Here is a 20,805-nt window from a genome sequence, read left to right as displayed (position 1 = left end):
TTCAGTGGGTGTTCTCTGAGCATATATTAGTTGGACACAATGCAGAATGCCTTGCACCCACAGACCAAAAGGAGAAATATAGTCATGAAATTGCCTGCAGCTCAAGGGAAAAGCAGCTCTGAGCATAACTTACTGCACCTGCACAGCTTTTGCTACCAAACTATTGGTATAGCAACACAATTCCAAATTTTTTTTGGAATGGTTTGACTAGCTGCACCTACACCTCTGGCATGGCAGCACTGACAACTGGACACCGGCAGAAGTCAGTAAGGGTAAACATACTGGGGGAGCATTCGTCCTACAACAGACGCAACCTCACCCCAAAATGCTCCCAGGTGCTCTGGCATGGCCCTGACCCCTGGAAGGCGAAAAGACAAAAGCATGGTGAGCACCTGGATTCCTTTAATGGAATACCCTATCGCACATTGGGAGGGGCAGGTGTGACAACCTCCCCTCCACCACACCTTGAACCAATGCCTAACAGCCAAACCTTATAAAGTTGTGATGATTTGCTACACGGCAGGCGAAACCCAAGTAGCACCATCCAATCTGCCAAATGGGAAAATTCCTACCAGGTCCCTGCCCCTAAAAGCAGATGATCCACGATGGCATAGCAAGGTCATAAAGGTAAAGGGACCCCTGACCATTAGGTCCAGTTGTGACTGACTCTGGGGTTGCTGCATTCATCTTGCTTTATTGGCCGAGGGAGCTGGTGAGCAGGACTAAGCCACTTCTGACGAACCAGAGCAGCGCACAGAAACGCCATTTACCTTCCCGGCGGAGCAGCACCTATTTATCTACTTGCACTTTGACATGCTTTCGAACTGCTAGGTGGGCAGGAGCTGGGACTGAGCAACGGGAGCTCACCCCGTCGCAGGGATTCGAACCGCCGACCTTCTGATCGACAAGTCCTAGGCTCTGTGGTTTAACCCACAGCGCCACCCATGTCCCTAGGTCATACCAAGGCCCTAAATATAGGGAGGGTGGGCGGGTGATCCGATGCACGAGGTGCTAAGAGGAAGCTCGACGCAACATGCAGTGGCATAAATAGGTCCCCCGGCTGCAAATTCTCTCAACCCCATTGGCCAGAATTACCCCAGCAACCGAGGGACCCAGTCGGGTTGTTGTGGCTATCCAAACGATCCCACCCACATAAACAGTGAGGTTGGTCTTAGTGATCTCACCGCAGCACGTGCCATCTGTGATGAGGACACAATTTATAGACACTTGCAAAGTGCTTTTGGAGAACCCTAAACTAAGGTTACCAGATTTTTTCCAATGAATCCAGGGACACATTTCAACTTCAGTGGATTTTGTATGGGGACTGATTTGTAAATCCGGGGACTTCTGGTAACCTTACCCTAAACCACAGCAGTTTAATGGCTACAGTAATTCACAGTATATGAAAAAGTACCAGCTTCCTGTCCTCCCCACTTTCAGCAATGAGACCACACATACACACACACACACAAATATGGATGCTCATTTATAGTAACAGCTTACCCAAAAGGTTTTTTATTGAAGCTTAGAATGTGCAAAACCTGAAGGAGAAGCTATGAAAACTTTTCAGGGAACATCCTAGCAGCTGATACAGAAAACAGAACATGGGCTTAGCATAAACTCTTCTCTCTTTGAAACCTTACATAAGCTATGGTTTTCTGGCACAAAAACGTAGTCTTTTAATAATTCTTGGCTCCTCTAGAAAGGCTCTCATATCCTACTGTGAGAGGTGCCAACAAAAGAATCTGGAGTGACAGATAAAGTACTTTGCATATGGGTTCTCAAAGAACTTTAAACGTAGAGGAACAGAGCCAAGAGGTCAAGTGACTTTCAGAAGCGACACTGCAGGGAGGCAAGACACACAGGCATTCACCACATGGAGAGATATGAGCAGAAAGCAAGCTCCTAACATAATAACACATGTCCACCCTGTTTAGCTACTTTAAAAATATTTATTTTCCAAGACAAATCTGGTTCTTAAAATTACTTTACCGAAATTTTGCCTCATTGATTTCAATGGAACGGAATAAAGCTGCAACTACCCCAGTGAAATCAACGGTGTCTGTTATGCTTTAACTTTAGCTTGATTGTTCCCATTAGTATTCAAACGTGCACCAGTGTCAACCAAGACATCTTTTTAGTACCTAGAGCCAGCCAAACTGCATGCACAGGAAACCCAACGTATTGAAGAGTTCCCTCATTTATTGCAATATCAGGTACGGATCTACATATGCACCCCAATATACACGTCAGGGCACATGAGAAATACCTTAGAGCTTTCGCTTGGCAGCACAATGTTTTCTGTCATAAAATCTAAAGCAAGGTCCAGTCAATCCAAAAGTTTAACACTGAAATTTGGAAATGAAATAAAGCACCAAGGAAAATGCAAGCACAAACTCCCTTTGGTATTTATTCTGCCATTGACTGACTGTAGACTCCTTCCATCTTTAAATTTATCTCCCTTACCTATTAAGCCCAGGATATGTGTCAAAAGCTTATAGCTGTTTATCAACGTTGCTCTCCATGGAACAGAACAAAACTACTTTAACTTCCCCAGATTTATGGCTTTCAGTACAAAAATTCTAACTTGGCCTAGATAACAGTAAAAAAAAACAGGAAGTCCAGATATTATCATTCCAAGCAAAGGAAAACAAATTGTTCCAGCAAATTATTTCACACCTAAGAATTCCCCACTCAAACCTATAGCAAAAAGGAAAGCATATGCCATTTGCATTTCATACATTCAAATGCAAATAAATGTATGAAAACTCACCATTTTGAGTGAATAGCATACTAATTTTCAGTTCCCTTAAGGCAAGGAAGAAAAACGAAGACTTCAAACCAACGTCTCAGTGACAAAATAATGCAAGTGGATTAAAGAAATAAAGTATTTTTCAGAATATGTTTTGCGCCTTAAAGGTACTCAAGCAAGTAACAGGTAGAACTCATGTGTATAACACAAAGTGTAATAATAGCACCATGGTTTATCTGAAATTTGTCTCTGTTGCTTACTTGTTCTTTGACTGATGCCAGAATGGCAGATGTGGTCTCTGTTTCAGATCCATCTCCGTTAGATGTATTCAGGACAGGGCTAAGGGAACTTGTCTTGTCAGAAGACGATGGCTGGTCTGGAACAGGCATAGCTCCTGTAACACAGAAGCAAGGCATGATTACACATCTGGTTTTATCAAGAATTCACAGTGCATAGAAATAGATGACCTGGTTTCAAGAAAGGAATATCTAAAGTTGCTTCTTTTTTTTGTTTTCTTTCATGGAACTTCCCCTTGTATTTTTCACACACACCTTTTCTGTTTTCATGTATGGTGACTCTAAGATTTCCTTTTGCAACATGCACAAAACCAAAGGGGACACATGTTGCCAAATACTTTGATTGGCCTCTATGTGCTCCATGAGGTGTTAAAAAAAAAAAATCCTTCAAAGAGTTCAGGGCAAAGTACATAGGGAAGTCACCCTACTTTATTCTCACAACCTTGTAAAACAGGTTAGTCTGAGAGACAGAGGCTACCCAAAGTGAGTTTCACAGCTGAGCATACATGTTTGTGAACTCAGATCTCCAGAGTTCAAGCCTGACAAACTGTTCACTACAGCACACTGTCTTCCTATTGCTCAAGGTGCCTCTGTCCGAGAAAACACATGTCCAATATCTCTGAGTGCAGGGAAGTAGTTGCACAGTCCTTTTGATCCTAGCCTTACACATTTGCTGTTATCATGAATTCAAAGTACTGTATTGTTGTGAGTTGGGGAGGGGAGGAGGCAGAGAGGGCTGTACACCAAGACCCTTCTAATTCCTCGATCCAGCAAGTGTTAAAAATCTAAGCAACGATTCAATAGCCAGACAAGTCTCTTGGTAATGGCCCTCTTAAGCATGGTAAGAAAGAAAGTGGCTCTGTGCCAGACAGTAAATGGATGAGGGGGCCCCTCCTTCAACTTGCTGGTAGTAAGAAAAGACAAAAGCCAGACCTGTGTCGTGTGTGTGTGTGTGTGTGTGTGTGTGTGTGTGTGTGTGTGACATAGTAGCTAGAAGAAGAAGAAGGCTGAAGCCTGTGTGGTTTTTTGAAAAGAAGAAATGAAATGTAGTACTCGCTCTTGGAGATTTTTACAGTCCTTTGTCATGAAGGAGGAGTGGGGGGGGGGGAGGCAGTGCTAAAGGAAGTTAAGTTTCAATTTAATGGTGTTAACACTTCTACAAGGATACTTCCACTATCACTTCCTCCCCTTTGTACCCTAATGAATTATTCACCAGATCTGATTTCCAGTTTGTATACTAGGCATGAATTTAATATTTAGCTATTTTTTAAAAATAAAAAAGAATAGTATTAAGAACTTTTACATCTAGAAAGTATTGCTGGTTTAATTTAGCAGAAGGTGCTGGTGTCAAGACATATAAATCTAAATGGTTAGGTACCAAAATGCCTAAAGGGTCTGTTCCCCTCATATGAACCCACCAATCTGCTAAGATCTGAGAGCTTACTTTAGGTCACCTCTGGAAGTTAAGTAGGTTTGTTACCAGGCAGGCTAGGCCTTTTTTGTGGCGGCACCTTGACTGCAGGATATCCTGAACAACAGAATATTCTGAACAAACATCTTTGCGGCGCCAATGTTATTTTCTACTAGGTACCAGGTTAACAGTCTTGGTTTTTTTTCTCCTGAGCCTTTGATAGTAAATAATGCAACCTGCTTGCCCACTTTTTCTTGTTGCTTATTCATTGCTGATGGATCAGATGTAAAGCAGCCTCGAAAAACCACTGGTGGAATAATAAGGCTGAAACGTGGTTAAATAATGCTTCACAGAAAATGAACAGGTTCAAGTGTTAACTGGCATTTAGACGCTTCTTACTGCGTACTAGCAAATGGCCTGTCAGTATGATAACAAGCTGCAGTCGGTGCGTATTCAAGGAATCAGTAGGGGAGGCGCCTGTCAGCTTTTACACTAGGCATCTACTATGCATATGCTTCCTATAGAAATAATACAAACTGTGTGCCCATGATTACATGAAGGAGACAGAACAGCAACTCTGAGATTGTGTATTTAGTGTAGCAACTCCTGTCTGCCTGTGCAAAATTGCAGTGTTCTCAACAGGGCATCTCCCTGCTGCTTCTATTATTTCTCACATGACGAGTTGAGATTTCCCGTGCAATTCGGATATGAAGAAGTCCTCTTCCAAAAGGGTTGTTGTCATCCCTGCTCCCACACCCCTGCCAAACACACAATGGGCAATTGAAATGACTGGGTCCGAGGAACCTTTAGAATTTAGTCATTCCTCCAGAATGCATTGGGGTTAAGTGTAAGTTAGGAACACATGAAGGTGCCTTATACTGCCTCAGACCATTCATACACGCCAGGAGAAGAAGAGTAGAAGAAGAGTTTGGATTTGATATCCCACCTTTCACTCCCTTTAAGGAGTCTCAAAGCGGCTAACCTTCTCCTTTCCCTTCCTCCCCCACAACAAACACTCTGTGAGGTGAGCGGGGCTGAGAGACTTCAGAGAAGTGTGACTGGCCCAAGGTCACCCAGCAGCTGCATGTGGAGGAGCGGAGACGCGAACCCGGTTCCCCAGATTACGTGACTACCGCTCTTAACCACTCTTAAGGAGAGCACAATTAGAGTCCAAAAACACATTCAAGCCAGGCAAAGCACTCAAAGAAGGGTGCCAAGCCAGCAAGGGTATATAGCCTGAGAAAAATCCCAAGGGCTAGTTAAAGAGGCCTGTTTTTGGCTCCCCCCCCCCCCCCCGGCCTGAGGTTCTCCATCCCTCTGGCAGGGAAAGCAATAGCAGTAAAAAGAGAATGAGATGTATTTTCTTATAAAGGGCTTTTTGAGGGGGGTGGGAATATTTTCTCCTAAAAAAATTTTTTGGGGGTGGTGGCATATTTCCATTTACCATTTGAAAGCACCACTTTCACCTTGAAAATCAAAACAGGATAGTGTTTGGTGCAACCAGTTGGAATGAAAAGCACTACATTATAAAACTATAGCAGGACTGTATGTTGCTTTAAAGTTTGCTCATATGAATTAGCAAATCAGAAGTTTCCATTGTGTTCGATCCAAAATTTCTGTTCCATGAACAGGAGGTCTCCTTCAGTTCACTGAAGTTATTTAGATCCAGTGGAAGCTGCTTTTCAGGGGGGTTATGCCATTTTCAGCAATTTCCTGTTTCCTCAGAATTACCACCCATGCCAGTGTTTCTCAAACTTGGATCTCCAGCTGTTGTCAGACTACAGCTCTCATTATTCCTGACCATTGGTCTGGCTAAGAATAATAATAATAATAATAATAATAATAATAATAATAATTTATTATTTATACCCCACCCATCTGTCCGAGTTTACCCAGCCAACCGAATATTAAAAACAATACAGCATCAAACATTAAAAACTTCCCAAAACAGGGCTACCTTCAGTTGTCTTTTAAAAGTAAAATGGTTGTTTATTGCCTTGACATCTGCTGGGAGGGCGTTCCACAGGGTGGGCACCACTACCGAGAAGGCCCTCTGTCTAGTTCCCTGTAACCTCACTTCTCACAGTGAGGGAACTGCCAGAAGGCCCTTGGCGCTGGACCTCAGTGTCCGGGCTGGACGATGGGGGTGGAGACGCTCTTTCAGATATGGATGATGGTAGCTGTAGTACATCAACAGCTGGAGACCCAAGTTTGAGAAACACTGAATGCTGTTCCAGCATGTACTACAACCATCCAGAGCAGATTTGGGGTGCCATAGGAGGCTGCAAGAGAAAGGAGGAAATAAAGGGGGGATTTCTACCTCCCTTACATCTGTAGGAACAGTACGTATATAAACACTTGTTTTACAGAAAAGACAAATGGGTGTTGCTGTGCATAGTGAAAATGTGGGTGTTGATTTCAAAACATTTGATTTCCATATAATTTTTACTTTGTGTGTTACCAGTTTTCTACAATAGCAGCCATTGGAAATACTATATTTTGCAAGAAAATGCATCTTTAAGCATGGTGGGAGAAAGGGGATAAGAAGGTAGATGAAGAGATACAATACACAGAACATGTAGGACCTGTTAATTCATGCCTAAGGCATGAATTAAATCATGTGTTTACTATGCACTGTATTGCATTTCAAGATTTTGATTCAAATTAGTTTAGCAGTAATTGATTTAAATGCTTGCTGTGTTATAAGAATTCATTACTGCTTCACTTTCAGAATATACCTGTTGAATAATTTTTCATTGTTTAAGGAGATACCAAGGGACTTTTATTGTTTTGCTTATTGTATTATGATGGTTTAATTTAAGCTTTCTATTTGATATTCCTAATTCAGTGCAATTGCTTTTTGATAATTTGATATTTGCATAAATCAATATTGGCAGTTCCTTAAAATGCAGTGTTCAAAATTTGTGCACCTAGCAATCAACCTGAATCTTAACTGGGGCTTAATGTACGGATGGAAGGAGCCATGGTCAGGATCCAAGCATTGTGTCGAATATATGATATTGACGTTCTCTCCCAACAAATGGCATCAACAAGGGCGAACAATACAGTTTCAGGACCATGGACAGATATGAAGCCAGACTTGAATGGATTCGAGTAACCAGTTTCCTCCAAGCATGCCTGAAGCTAGACTACCACCACCTTCTTAAGCACCTTGCCTAGAAAGGCTATATTTGCCCCTGGGCAGTAGTATTTTTACTTCCTTTTCCTATTGAACAAACACATTCTGGGAAATTAAAGCTTATTCCAAGGGGGCAGCAATAAAACTGCTAACACATTTGCAAAGCTAAGCAGGGTCCGGTCCGGTTTCAAATTGGATGGGAGATGGTGTGTTGCTATTCCTGCATTGCAGGTGGTGGTACTAGCTGACCCTACTCTACAATGCTATTATTCTATGAGTAAGAAGCCAATTATTTTCAAAAGGTACTCAAATTGTCACAATTATATGGCACCTAAGGGTGATACCTTCTTAGTAAACAGTTAGCATAAGGCAGAATTTATTCTGCCTAATTCCAAATATGATATACCGTATTTTTCGCACCATTGGACGCACTTTTTCCCTCCTAAAAAGCAAGGGAAAATGTGTGTGCGTCCTATGGAGCGAATGCAAGGGGGAGGCAGGCGGGAAAAGCCCCCAAGAGCCGCACACAAGCTTCGTGCGCTCTTGCGGGCTTTTCTCCAGGAGGGAGAAGGGACTGACTGGCCGCATCAGTCCCTTCTCCCTCCTGGGGGAAAAGCCCCCAAGAGCGGCGCCCTCTTTAAAGGCTGCGCGGCTCCTGCAGGCTTTTCTACGAGGTGGGGGAATCCCCCCACCTCCCAGAAAAGCCAGGAGAAGCCGCGCAGCCCCTTTAAAGAGCGCGCGGCTTCTGCGGGAGGTGGGGGAAGCTGCAGCAGATTCCCTCCTCCCGCGCTCCCTTTGAAGCGGCAATGTGGGAGGGGAGCAGCTTACACTTGTGTAAGCAGCTCCTCTCCCACTTTCCTGCTTCAAAGCAACTACGGAGGAGAGAAGGAAGGGGACCATGGATCCTCCGCTGCTCACAGGGATTCCTCCGTGATTGCTTTGAATCAGGAAAGTGGGAGGGGAGCAGCTTACACTCGTCTAAGGAGCTCCTCTCCCACTTTCCTCCTTCAAAGCAACTAAGGAGGAGGGAAGGAAGGGGACCATGGATCCTCCGCTGCTCACAGGGATTCCTCCGTGATTGCTTTGAATCAGGAAAGTGGGAGGGGAGCAGCTTACACTCGTGTAAGGAGCTCCTCTCCCACTTTCCTCCTTCAAAGCAACTAAGGAGGAGGGAAGGAAGGGGACCATGGATCCTCCGCTGCTCACAGGGATTCCTCCGTGATTGCTTTGAATCAGGAAAGTGGGAGGGGAGCAGCTTACACTCGTGTAAGCAGCTCCTCTCCCACTTTCCTCCTTCAAAGCAACTAAGGAGGAGGGAAGGAAGGGGACCATGCATCCTCTGCTGGCGAATGCAGCAGATTCCCTTCTCCCGGGCTCCCTTTGAAGCAGCAAAGTGGGAGGGGAGCAGCTTACACTTGTGTAAGCAGCTCCTCTCCCACTTTCCTGCTTCAAAGTGGAGGGAATCCACTGCAGTTGCGAGCAGAGGATCCATGGCTCCACTTCCTTCCCTCAAAGCAGGGTGCGGTGGTGCAGCGGGGAAAGAGGGCAGGAAATAGAGGCCGGGCAGGAAGACACAACCACACTTTGACCACTGAAAGTCCACCTCAGCCTCCCCAGATTTCCACTGAGATGGCCAGGTTAATCTCGATGGCCATACGTCAGGCTCAGCATTATTAACTGGACTTAGATAAGCCATGGTTCCCCTTCCTACCCTCCTCTGAGGCTCAATTTAAAGCAGCAAAGTGGACAGGAGCCGCCTGCTTTGCTGCTTTAAATAGTTTAGTGCAACATTTGATTCAGAATATTTTTTTCCGTATTTTCCTCCTCTAAAAACTAGGTGCGCCCTATGGTCAGGTGCGCCCAATGGTGCGAAAAATACGGTAATACCAATACAATGTAAGCTTGAATTTTTTTCAAATGAACACTAATGAACAGATTACTCTTTAAAAGAAGAACCAAAGGGGGCGGGGGCGGAATCAATACATTCTCATGCTACATACTTTTAAGGCTTCAAAAAAAGGTGGTATAATGGAATGCAATCATGAATTATGGAGCCTTGCCTAGAACCATGTCTACACAACTGCACATCAAGCAGGACTCGCTACTATTTGGGGATGGAAATAAATTATTTACTATCTGGCACAACGAATAAAAGCTAGCCTCATGACTGCACAGTATTAGGCAGCTTCAGAGGTGAAGTGCTTTCTGCACACTTGAAATTGAGAGCTTGGCCTCAAATGATAATCATACAGACCATCAGGGTGGGCTGTGGTTTCCCTGTGTTGTGGGAAGCACTAAATCAAAGGCATAAGCTATTTTCTTTAAATAGTGTATTTGATATAAAACGGATTCTTAGGTTGAGCTATGGCTCTGTTTAAGCTTGCGCATGGTCCTTCCCATGCCTTTATCTTTCCCAAGTCTAATTTGTGGGATGAAGAAGGCTACTTATTTAACTTCTATTGAGTCACTTCTGCTAGAATGTACCTTAACAGTTATACTAGTCGTAGTCTCCAAAATTTTCCATATACAATTTTAAGGAAGAAAGCCTATGCATGAGAGGCTGGCATGAAGCGAGGTGGTGTAAAATAGTATTCAAATACTCAGCTGATAGACTAGTAAACATATTACAATCAACATTCATTAACAATATTGGTTGATATGAGGTAACTAATGATGGATCTTTGGGGTCTCCTTGGGAATTACCATTATGTTTGCTTCGATAAATATTTATCCCAAGGTGGCTTGCATTGCAGATGAAAACAAAAACCAATTAAACAATTAAAAAACAATAAAACAGTGCAATCAAATCTGAATTTAAACAGCAGAGTAGATTTTTTCAATTCTAGTGTTTTAAAATACAAGCAATTCCCCAAGTGTGTAGGGATTGCATTCTGAGGCACCACACACATTGGTGGGATGTTGGCGGTTGTGCATGCCTTGAACATGCGCCAGTGGGCAGTTGTCTGTTCATCTTCCTTGCAACACTCAAAAAAATATTCATTAAAAATGTCACATTGAATAAGGGAACAGTCCTATATATAAGAAGGTGGCATAAAGCAAGCTGGCGTAATTTTATGCAGGGTCCAAACCTTGTTGAGGAGCAAGACTACTGCTGGCTGTGCAGCCCCATGCCTATCAGAAACAGAACAAGCTTTGAAAATAAAGTTTGACTTATGCCACCCTTTTTGCCAGGTCACATGACTGAGTTGAACAGAGTTAGGATCCAGCTTAAGTCCCTACTTACTGGTCTCTTCACCTTCATATCCCTGCAACCCTTCCCCCTTTTTTGCGACTTACACTGAACTCAGTTCAGACAGCTTCAGCTCAATCAGAAAAGCCCCAACTGAGCCAGAATGAGCAAATTACGCCACTGTTTTTTCAGCTGAACCACGTTTGCAGACTTAATGCTGACTGAGCCAGGAACCTCTTGGCTCAGCAAGAGATCCACAGCACCCTAAGTCTTTTATCTCAGCAGAACTTGTAGGATTGCATCCTAAAAATGTCTTAACCTAATACCTAAAAGAAAACAAACTGTCTTGGGGAGCTAGTATCGCAACTGGGAGGTCATAGATAAACAGTCCAATATTTGGTGGCTTCCTGCTTGATAACTGGTTGTGGTGGAACTAGGACCTCAGGGAAAGTTCTTAATGTTTGGGAAGTATAGTATAGTAGAAGTTATCCAAGTCCCATACCACAAAGGGCTTCAAAAGGTTGAAACCAACCCTTTGAATGGAGCATGAAAACAAAACTGGTAACTAGTGTAGATCTCTTGAAATTGGCAAGATATGTTCTTAGCAAGCCATTCCAATTAAAATCCTGGCAGCTTTATTCGGAGTAATTGCACAATCTTCAAGCACTGCCCCACATACAACACATTGGTAAAAGTAAAGGACCATTAGGTCCAGTCATGACCAACTCTGGTGTTGTGACGCTCATCCTGCTTTATTAGCCGAGGGAGCAGGTGTACAGCTTCCGGGTCATGTGGCCATCATGACTAAGCCACTTCTGGCAAACCAGAGCAGTGCATGGAAACGCCGTTTACCTTCCCGCTGGAGCGGTACCTATTTATCTACTTGCACTTTGATGTGCTTTCGAACTGCTAGGTGGGCAGGAGCTGGGATGGAGCAATGGGAGCTCACCCTGTTGCAGGGATTCGAACCACTGACCTTCTGATCGGCAAGTATTTGATTTACATTACAGTAAATCAAATAAGATGTTATCACAGCACAGGTCACAGTTGCCAGATTATCCCTGTCTGAGAGAGGACACAATTGGCAATTTTACATAAGATATATCAAAATTTCACTAAGTTGTATCTATCAACAATAGCACAATTCATGCTAGTAGGACTAACTAACCTGTTTATAAAAGTAGTGCATTCAAACTTTATAATGGTGAAATGCTGAAAAGGCAAGAGGAGTAAAACTGCCTTCATTTCTCTCTCCTTGCTTTGAATCACAAGCTTTGTCAGAGCATTTTAGTTAGTGAGACATGCATAAACCTTAACAGCAAAGGAATGCCTGTCTAGTTTAGCATCGCTTTAAAACTGGCCGCAGCTGCCATCTGTGTAGCTGTAGTATACAAAAATATATATACATATACCACTAAAAGTACAGGGATTGGCTTAGTAATGCTATTTGTAAGAGAACATCTGGGATCTGCAAAAGGAAGTTTCAAAAATAGGCTCATGATAACAGCTGTCGTGTTCTATTTATAATTCATCTTAGGTGGCCTTTTACAGTCGCTTTCAGCCTTAATAAGGCCATCCTATAGATGCCCATTGTTACCCAAATAATAGTGGATTCCTATACATTTCTACTCTGAAGGAAGCTTCACTGAGTTCAATGTCACACTGCTCAAGAAGTCTGTATACATAAAATTACATCCTATCTGGGGAAATAAACAGCTATAGGTAGTTTTGACCTGGAGACTCAACAGTGTTTGACTATCCAGTTATAGGTGGCTGAGAGGCCTTCACTGTTTTGTTAAATAAATTCAGTTTGATTAAAGAGAACACCGTTAACATCTAGACCAGCCATAGGGAAACTCGGCCCTCCAGATTTTTTGAGACTACAATTCCCATCATCCCTGACCACTGGTTCTGTTAGCTAGGGATGATGGGAGTTGTAGTCCCAAAAAACATTTGGAGGGATGAGTTTGCCTATGCCTGATATAGACCCTGATGCTTACAGGCTCCTTATTTTACCTTCTCCTGCTACGAACTCCTGCAGCCAAAGCACATTTCAGCCCTGGCCTGGTTAATTTTTGCTGTGCCAGGAAATAGGGATTAAGCACCCCACAGTTTTTCACATTTTTTGTATATAGCACCATCAGGTTATATGTCACTTTACAGATATATACGAAAGAAACAGGGGGTTTCAGATACTGGTTTGTTTCATTTTAACTAGCCAGAGTTTCTCAAGTTTGGATGCAATGGGGAATTGTTGTTAAAAGTTATTTCTTTTTGTGAACTATTTTGAGGTCTGCCCCCCCTTTTTTACAATCAAATGGTATATAAATTTTGTGAATTAATTAAAACTAGCTACAGTTGTACCTTGGTTTTCAAACAGTTTAGTTCTCAAACGTTTTGGCTCCCGAATGCTGCAAACCTGGAAGTGACTGTTTTGGTTTGCGAACTATTTTTGGAAGCCAAACATCTGATGGGGCTTCTGTGGCTTCTGAACATTCCAGAATGGATTCCATTCAACTTCCAAGGTATGACTGTAATTGAAAAGTGAAAAATTGCAGCTTTCAGGAGTGCATGGGTCTGAGGTTCACGCAAACTCAGTTCTTTTAATGGCAAAGCATGGTTTGCTGTTATGTCTAAGCCAGTATGCCATGCATTAAAATATTCAGAAAGGTCAAAAAAGATACAAATTATCTCCTAAAATGTTTGCATTTGCAGAAAATGCCAATTAGCTGAATTTGTTTTTTATGGTTTGTTTTAAAACATGCCATTTTATTTATACATGTTTGAATGGTTTCTTTTTCTTTTTTAAAGGAAAGGAACAAGCGTACTGAAGAGAAAACTAGACAACCAGAAAACAGCCACTGGCGTTTTAACAAGTGTTCTAAAGAGTCCTTCAAAGAAAAAGTAAAAGAGAGGGTGACATATGGTTGAAGGCCATTTCTGCTTCAGCTTTTAAATGAGTAATAAACTAAAATCTGTTCACCTCCATCTATTGCAATGCAGCGACAGCCAAAAGCAATGATTTCCTTACTCAAGTGAATTGCCCCTTAAGCACGCAATACAATACTTTTCCAAAGCACTGGATGCGGGCTCACCCACCAACACCAATATAACTCCCATTTACTTTAATGTAAAATATTGTGTGTGTGTGTGTCATACTTTGAATATGTATGTAAAGGCCCTTCACGGCCTAGGACCCTCGTACCTACGGGACCGCCTCTCCTGGTATGCCCCACGGAGAGCCTCAAGGTCCATAAATGGCAACCACCCTAGTGGTCCCGGGCCCTAAGGAAGTTAGATTAGCTTCAACCAGAGCCAGGGCCTTTTCAACACTGGCTCCGGCCTGGTGGAACGCTCTGCCTCATGAGACCAGGGCCCTGCAGGATCTGATTTCTTTCCGCAGGGCCTGTAAGACAGGGTTGTTCCGCCTGGCCTTTGGCTTGGAGCCAATTTGATTCCCTCCCCCTCTTTCTTTCTTTTTTTTCCTTTCTCCTCCTGCGTTTTAATATTTAATGTTTCAATATTTTAATGTTGTATTTTAATCTTGTTTTTAAGTTGTATTCATTCAACTTGTTTTTATTATTGCTTGTTAGCCGCTCTGAGCCCGGCCTTGGCTGGGGAGGGTGGGGTATAAATAATAATAATAAATAATAATAATAATAATAATAATAATAATAATGTGATTTTGTTAAAGACATTGAATTTATTGTAGATTGTTAGTTCGAATGAGTGTAGAGCAGGGTTCCTTAACCTCAGCCTTCCAGAAGTTTTTGGCCTACAACTCCCATGATCCCTAGCTAGCAGGACCAATGCTGGGCATTGTAGTCTCAAAACATCTGGAGGGCTGAGATTGAGAAAGCCTGGTGTAGAATAAGCAGCTGTAGAAATCTGATAAAGAGTTGCCACTGCCATTTTGACCCTGCTGTTTGTTGTTGTTGTTGCATATGCCTGTCTCGAGAGACAGTGTGTGTCGTGATGTGCGAGGTCAGTTTATGCATGCATGTGCACAAACTTCTGGCCACACCTACCATTGAGGTGTGGCTCCCACACATCTGGAGGTGAAGTAAAACCACTGCATTAGAAGCCCAGAAGTGACCTCCCCAGGATGTAAGCCAAGGCTGTGTATATGGAGGTCCTGGGCTGCCCAGACAACAAGACCACCCTCCTTGGTGGGGTCCAAAGGAAAACAGAGCACCAGCTTGGCTGCAGGAGTTGCCAGACAGAGGAGTACAAGGTGTCACCCAACCGTCTTAGGATTTGTGTAGGGTTTACTTCTTAGCCTTTTCTTCTCCCAAAGATATTCCACAAGACAGTGAAGGTTTGGGGTCTTCCTTCTCCTAGATGGGCTCCCTTCCCTGGTTAACAAGCCCCATCTGCCTCTCACTTCCCTCTACAGCATGTGCAGAAACTGCCTTCCTGACCACTGGAGCCACTGTTGGTTTTGTCCACTCAATCTGCAGGAGCCTGTCTTCTCATGCAGGGAAAGTCCATAACTCACTGAGAGTTAGAGACCCATCACCTGTTTTAGCTGGCCAGTTGAAGTCACTCCCGGGGTGTGGCTGCTGTCGCATGCTGACAGCTTCTAGGAGCCACAGGTGAGAGCTGAGTGCAGGGTGGGGAACAAGATGGACAATGTCTTCCCAAAAGCACACCGGAAAAGAAGGAAGGTTTGCTCAGTTAACAATTAAAAAATGAGAGATGGAAGAGAGGAACGGCTAAGGGAGCTGGGCATGTTTAGCCTGGAGAAGAGGAGGTTAAGGGGTGATATGATAGCCATGTTCAAATATATAAAAGGATGTCACATAGAGGAGGGAGAAAGGTTGTTTTCTGCTGCTCCAGAGAAGCGGACACGGAGCAATGGATCCAAACTACAAGAAAGAAGATTCCATCTAAACATTAGGAAGAACTTCCTGACAGTAAGAGCTGTTCGACAGTGGAATTTGCTGCCAAGGAGTGTGGTGGAGTCTTCTTCTTTGGAGGTCTTTAAGCAGAGGCTTGACAACCATATGCCAGGAGTGCTCTGATGGTGTTCCTGCTTGGCAGGGGGTTGGACTCGATGGTCCTTGTGGTCTCTTCCAACTCTATGATTCTATGATTCTATGATTCTAAGCTACCTCCCTACCGCCAAACAAATTTATGCCCCATCCCCTTTCTTCCTTTGTTTCAGCCCAAACAGGTCACCCAGAAATGCCCCACTCAAAATCAGACAAACCCCAAAACAAAATAAATGTAGAATAGCCCTAGCTTGGAATGCCCCTGCTGTGATTTCTGAGTGTTACCTTTTAAAGATTCCTGCCTACCTATTTGTTCTCTCTTGCATTGCAGAGGTCTACTTAGGTCAATGTAAGTATAGCAGGTCAGTACTGCTGGCACATAATAGCATATATTGCATCAGAAGGTGTGCAGGTGAAATCCCTTGATGGCATGCTGATGTTGTTAGGTCTTGAGGGTGTTCCTTGAGTAAATATGCTGAGCTTTGCATTTCTGCGCTGTCATCCAGCTTGAGATATATGGGGATTGATCTGAGTACATATTGCTCCTAATTGGATCAGAGAAAATATATCTTCTGTCCCCTCTTATTGGAAAGCACAACAAAAAAATATCAAAGCGTTTCCCCTAATTTTACTAAGGCTTACTAATTAACTGGCATTTTCTTTTAGAAAAGATATTTCTCAGCATAACTCTGAAACCTAATCAGATTTCATGAAAATGTCAAACTGCTGCCTCAAGCAATGTTCTGAAAATTAAACTTGCGTGGCATTTATTTCATAAAGTGGATTACTATGTTTAATGAATTTTGTTTTTGCATATTAAAATTAAAATTAGAATATTTTACATTTACGGCATAATGTATTTGCAAATCATATCAAATTTTTTATTGTTGCCTCCTAAAAATCAGCAGCGTGCTCAACAGTTCCAGCTCCATTGCAATGTGTGCTGGCCAGCTACAATTTTATTTTTAATGACATTTAAGTAAAAATAACAAACAGTGTTTAAGGGGGCAATCCTCTGCAGTTTAAGATAGCATAAAGCAAGGCAATGCAAGATAAGCCACCTAAAGTTATGCCACACCCTCTGCCTAATCTGGCAGAAGGAAGACCTTTGTGGGTTGCCAGGGCATATGACGAAGCTGAACAGGCTTAGGATCAGGACCCCCCTACTGTCCTGAACCCATCAAGTCACACAATGCCCCCCTTTTTTCAACTGCTGGTCAAGGAATATTTTTGTTTCTTTATTTACTTGCAAATGCTGAATATAGCTGAATATAGATAAGTAACAACAATCAAGCCCCCCCAACTCACCAGCCACAACATCAAGTCTTTCCTTTTCCCTTCTTAGAGAGTGCAGCTGAACACACCCTTTGGCAAAAATTCTCAGAGGCTCAAACTCAGGACCGTCAGATTATGAGACTGACATGTTGCTTAATACAACATGGGGATGGTGGGTTGGGCAGCTCACGGCAGGTCTGGTCACAAAAGCCAGAGCCAGGTGGTTATAGGAGGTGGAGACAATGTTGTTTTTCTCTCACTCCGTCCACTCTCCTTGCAGAGATGCACAACTCACAATTCATTGATATTTATGCATAGTGATAATACATCACCTCTGGTGTTCTCACCAGAAATGCAACCTTCAGGAACAGTTAACACCGGTAGCCCAATCCAAAGCAAGTTTACAATGGTACCTTGGGTTAAGTACTTAATTCATTCTGGAGGTCCGTTCTTAAACTGAAACTGTGCCTAACCTGAAGCACCACTTTAGCTATTGGGGCCTTATTAGCTAAAGTGGTGCTTCAGGTTAAGAACAGTTTCAGGTTAAGAACGGACCTCCAGAATGAATTAAGTTCTTAACTCAAGGTACCACTGTACTGCGTGATATCTGCAAGGAGGTAGTTATGAACAACTGCAGTTTTCTGGAGTTGCTTTAAATAATCAAAAGTTGTACATAAGAATTGGAAAGGCTGGGGGCAGGAGAGCACATACTGGGGAAATTCACATCAAATCATCTTGGAAAAATTACTAGATCACAAAAAGATGAAGGCTGTAAAATTTGTAAATGTAAAAATGGCTTGGCGGCATTGGTAGAGAACAAGGAGCATAGCTATCGTTCTGCAAGAAATGCTTAGAAAGAGATGTGAATTCTTTTGCTAGTAAAATTGTAGCTCCTGCTTCTAGCAAATGCAGGTACTCAGTAATTAGTATTCCGCTAAATAATTCAGTAATTAGATTCAACGCATTTGACTTCTGCTAAACAAAAATACAATGTAATTTGGTAGTAATTATTGTTGAAGCTTCTGCTGGAGCTCCTTCTGCTTTTTATTAATGAACACATTTCCCAGAAGTATGCCTATAATTCACAAATTTGAGAAAGGTTTGTATCCCTCTCTGCTACTTCGATGATCAGCAATGCAAAGTATATCCTAACTGAAGGTATTAAGGATCAAATGTATGAAACTTCAGCAAAACATTAAAACAAACAGAAAGGAAGTCCAGAAACTCTAAGGTAACACTGATAAAAAACATATGAGCAAATGTTGTGTATGCTGTGTTTCTAATTAAACCTTGAAACAATACAGTAATAAGCTTTTCTACTTTTGCAAGATGTTAGCTGAAAAGTCATGTAATTGCAGTCCAGCACTATTTTTTAAAAAAGTCATTTATCTTTTAAAATTGGGAAAACCCCCACAAAGTTTCCCCCACTTACTCTAAGTAATCTCAGCTGTGGAGGTGAAGTATTGTAAAGCTTATTTTACATCAGAGGAGCTATACATAGGCTAAGGCACCTGCAGCTAGCATCTGCCCCTCTAACATCACAGAAGTCTTACTACAGATGGTATTTTTTCTTGTGGCTTTTGTAAAATGTAATAATTTCATACTGAAGGGATGTATGGGAAGAATCTGATGAATACATAGCCTAAGGTGTCAGCTAACTAATTCTCTCTCTCTCTCTCTCTCTCTCTCTCTCTCTCTCTCTCTCACACACACACACACACACACACACAAAAGTTTCACTCTGACATCATTGCAGATAACAAATGGCGTTAAGAAAAACAAAGCAAATGTAGGATAAAGAAAGTGTTATGTACTGAGTTGAATAGGATCCAAAATGCAGCAGTCTGATTGGTCCTAGAACAATAGGATTCAGAATGCAGCAGTCTAATTGGTCCTAGAACAATGCAGCAGTATGATTGGTCTGCAGGAGCTACCCAATCCAGCTCCAGATGGAAGTGAATCCACAACCTGATTGGCCTACAGGAGAACTCCGGAATTAGCCAATCACGTGCAGCTCATTGTGTAAATAATGTATATAAAGCAGATACTTTGTGGAGACTTCCATTCCTCCTCACCACTATGAGCTGAATAAAGAGCATGAAATCCACTCTCGACTCTGAGTATATTTCAGAAAGCAAATATGAAAAAACAAGGCAAGGTTGCAAGACCATCAGGAGGGATCATGACCTTAGCTAGTATAACTTTGCTTTGAACTATAAGCAAATATTGAGGTCACAGTTTTTCACAATATATGCACAGAACAGAGCTTGGAAATGATGCACTTAGAAATCAGATGCTACATGCTGATAATGACAGATCAATCCTACTCAGTTCAGCAAATGTCTCTTTATAATTGTAAAACATTTCTGTTGAGCACGCATTAAATTCTTTATGAAGTTTCTCATTCTTAAGTTTTATAAGAACACTGTTGGGACCACAATCAGTTCTTTTTATAGGTTGTCTTATCAGCTAAACTATTTGTGCACAATCTATCCAAGAATTATTTAGTAAAGTGCAAGTGTTTTTAATTTTAAAATATAGGGCTGTGGTATAAATAACTTCCTACCAGCACAATAAATCTATCTTCCCTAAACTTTCAAACACTGGGAAGAGGGACTGATGGTTAAAATAGTCTATGATGGGAATAGGAGTCTCCTAACAACTCTCAGCACCTCTAACAAACTACAATTCCCAGGATTCTTTGGTAGAAACCATGATTGTTTAAAGTGGTATAATACTGCTTTAAACGTATAGTGCTGATTGGACCTTTATATGTTTGTATTGTTTTTATGCCTTGAATTGTTTTTAATTGTTTAGATATGGAACAGTTTTTAATTGTTTTTACACTTGTTTTATGGCTGCAACTGATCTGTTTTATAATTGTATATTTTATTGCTGTAACCTGCCCTGGGACCTTGTTGTGTGAAAAAGTTAATAAAATAGAACAAGTACGCTAAAGCTGTTAGCCAGATTTCGCTGTATCAGAGAAATTGGCACAGGGCATAAGGACAGCTTAGAACTGTGTAGCTTCAGATAATTCTGATGAAACTTTTTTTAATGTAATGAAACACACAGGACATAATCAGGAGACCTCCATCCTTCAAGAAAACTAGACCTAGTTTAAAAGGACTGCTTGCCTATAGATTGGACACAGCAGTTCAAAGAGACCATACAAAGGTGACAACTTGTTTTCTGTTCATGGTAGAGGTGGAAAGTGGGCTTTGTTGTTTGTGAGATTGGTGTTATACCTGTTGCACCTAAGTGTCGTTAAACACGTATTAAAATCATCTGAAGGGCACGAACTTGAAGTAAACACTAGTTAATAGTTTGCTGTGGACCACTTCCTGCTCATGTTTGAAACATGATCCCTAGCTTAATGTTACATCCAGGCCAGGGATCATGGTTTGTTACATTCCAAAACAAAAAACAAAAAAATGAGCAGTAAGCAAACCTTAGCCATGCTTTATGGCTTACCATGATGTGTGATCACAGCCACTGTACACATATAAAAATGTCATGTAATAAGGCCGTAAGAATGCTTATATTATCACTTGTTCTATAATCTCGGTTGCTAATTGGTTCTGTTTTCTCTCTCCTACAAAGGCAAGTTTTTATGGTGCATTTTATCACTTTATTATTTCATTTTAAGCATCTTATTTTGCATTTTTATGTTGTGTTTTATGCCTTCTGTTATTAGGCAGATCACACAAATTTAGTAAATAAAATTTACTAAATAACTACTTCAGGT

The 20,805-nt window shown here is 42.0% G+C and overlaps 1 protein-coding gene across 1 annotated transcript in view; it reads right to left on the bottom strand.

Annotated features, from left to right (window-relative positions):
* Window positions 1-20,805, bottom strand: part of LOC310682053 (catenin delta-2-like) — a gene marked incomplete at its 3' end in the record, with an annotated part of 259,259 nt that overhangs the window by 190,237 nt on the left and 48,217 nt on the right. The window contains exon 2 of the mRNA XM_083450298.1: window positions 3,013-3,146. Coding sequence (XP_083306424.1) covers window positions 3,013-3,146 — 134 coding nt within the window. The remainder of the gene's footprint in view (window positions 1-3,012; window positions 3,147-20,805) is intronic.

The sequence above is a fragment of the Podarcis tiliguerta genome, assembly GCF_965153285.1.
Source record: "Podarcis tiliguerta genome assembly, chromosome: 7".
Lineage (NCBI taxonomy): Eukaryota > Metazoa > Chordata > Lepidosauria > Squamata > Lacertidae > Podarcis > Podarcis tiliguerta.
Note: the sequence above shows the minus strand (reverse complement) of the source record. Positions and strands in the feature narration are given on the sequence as shown.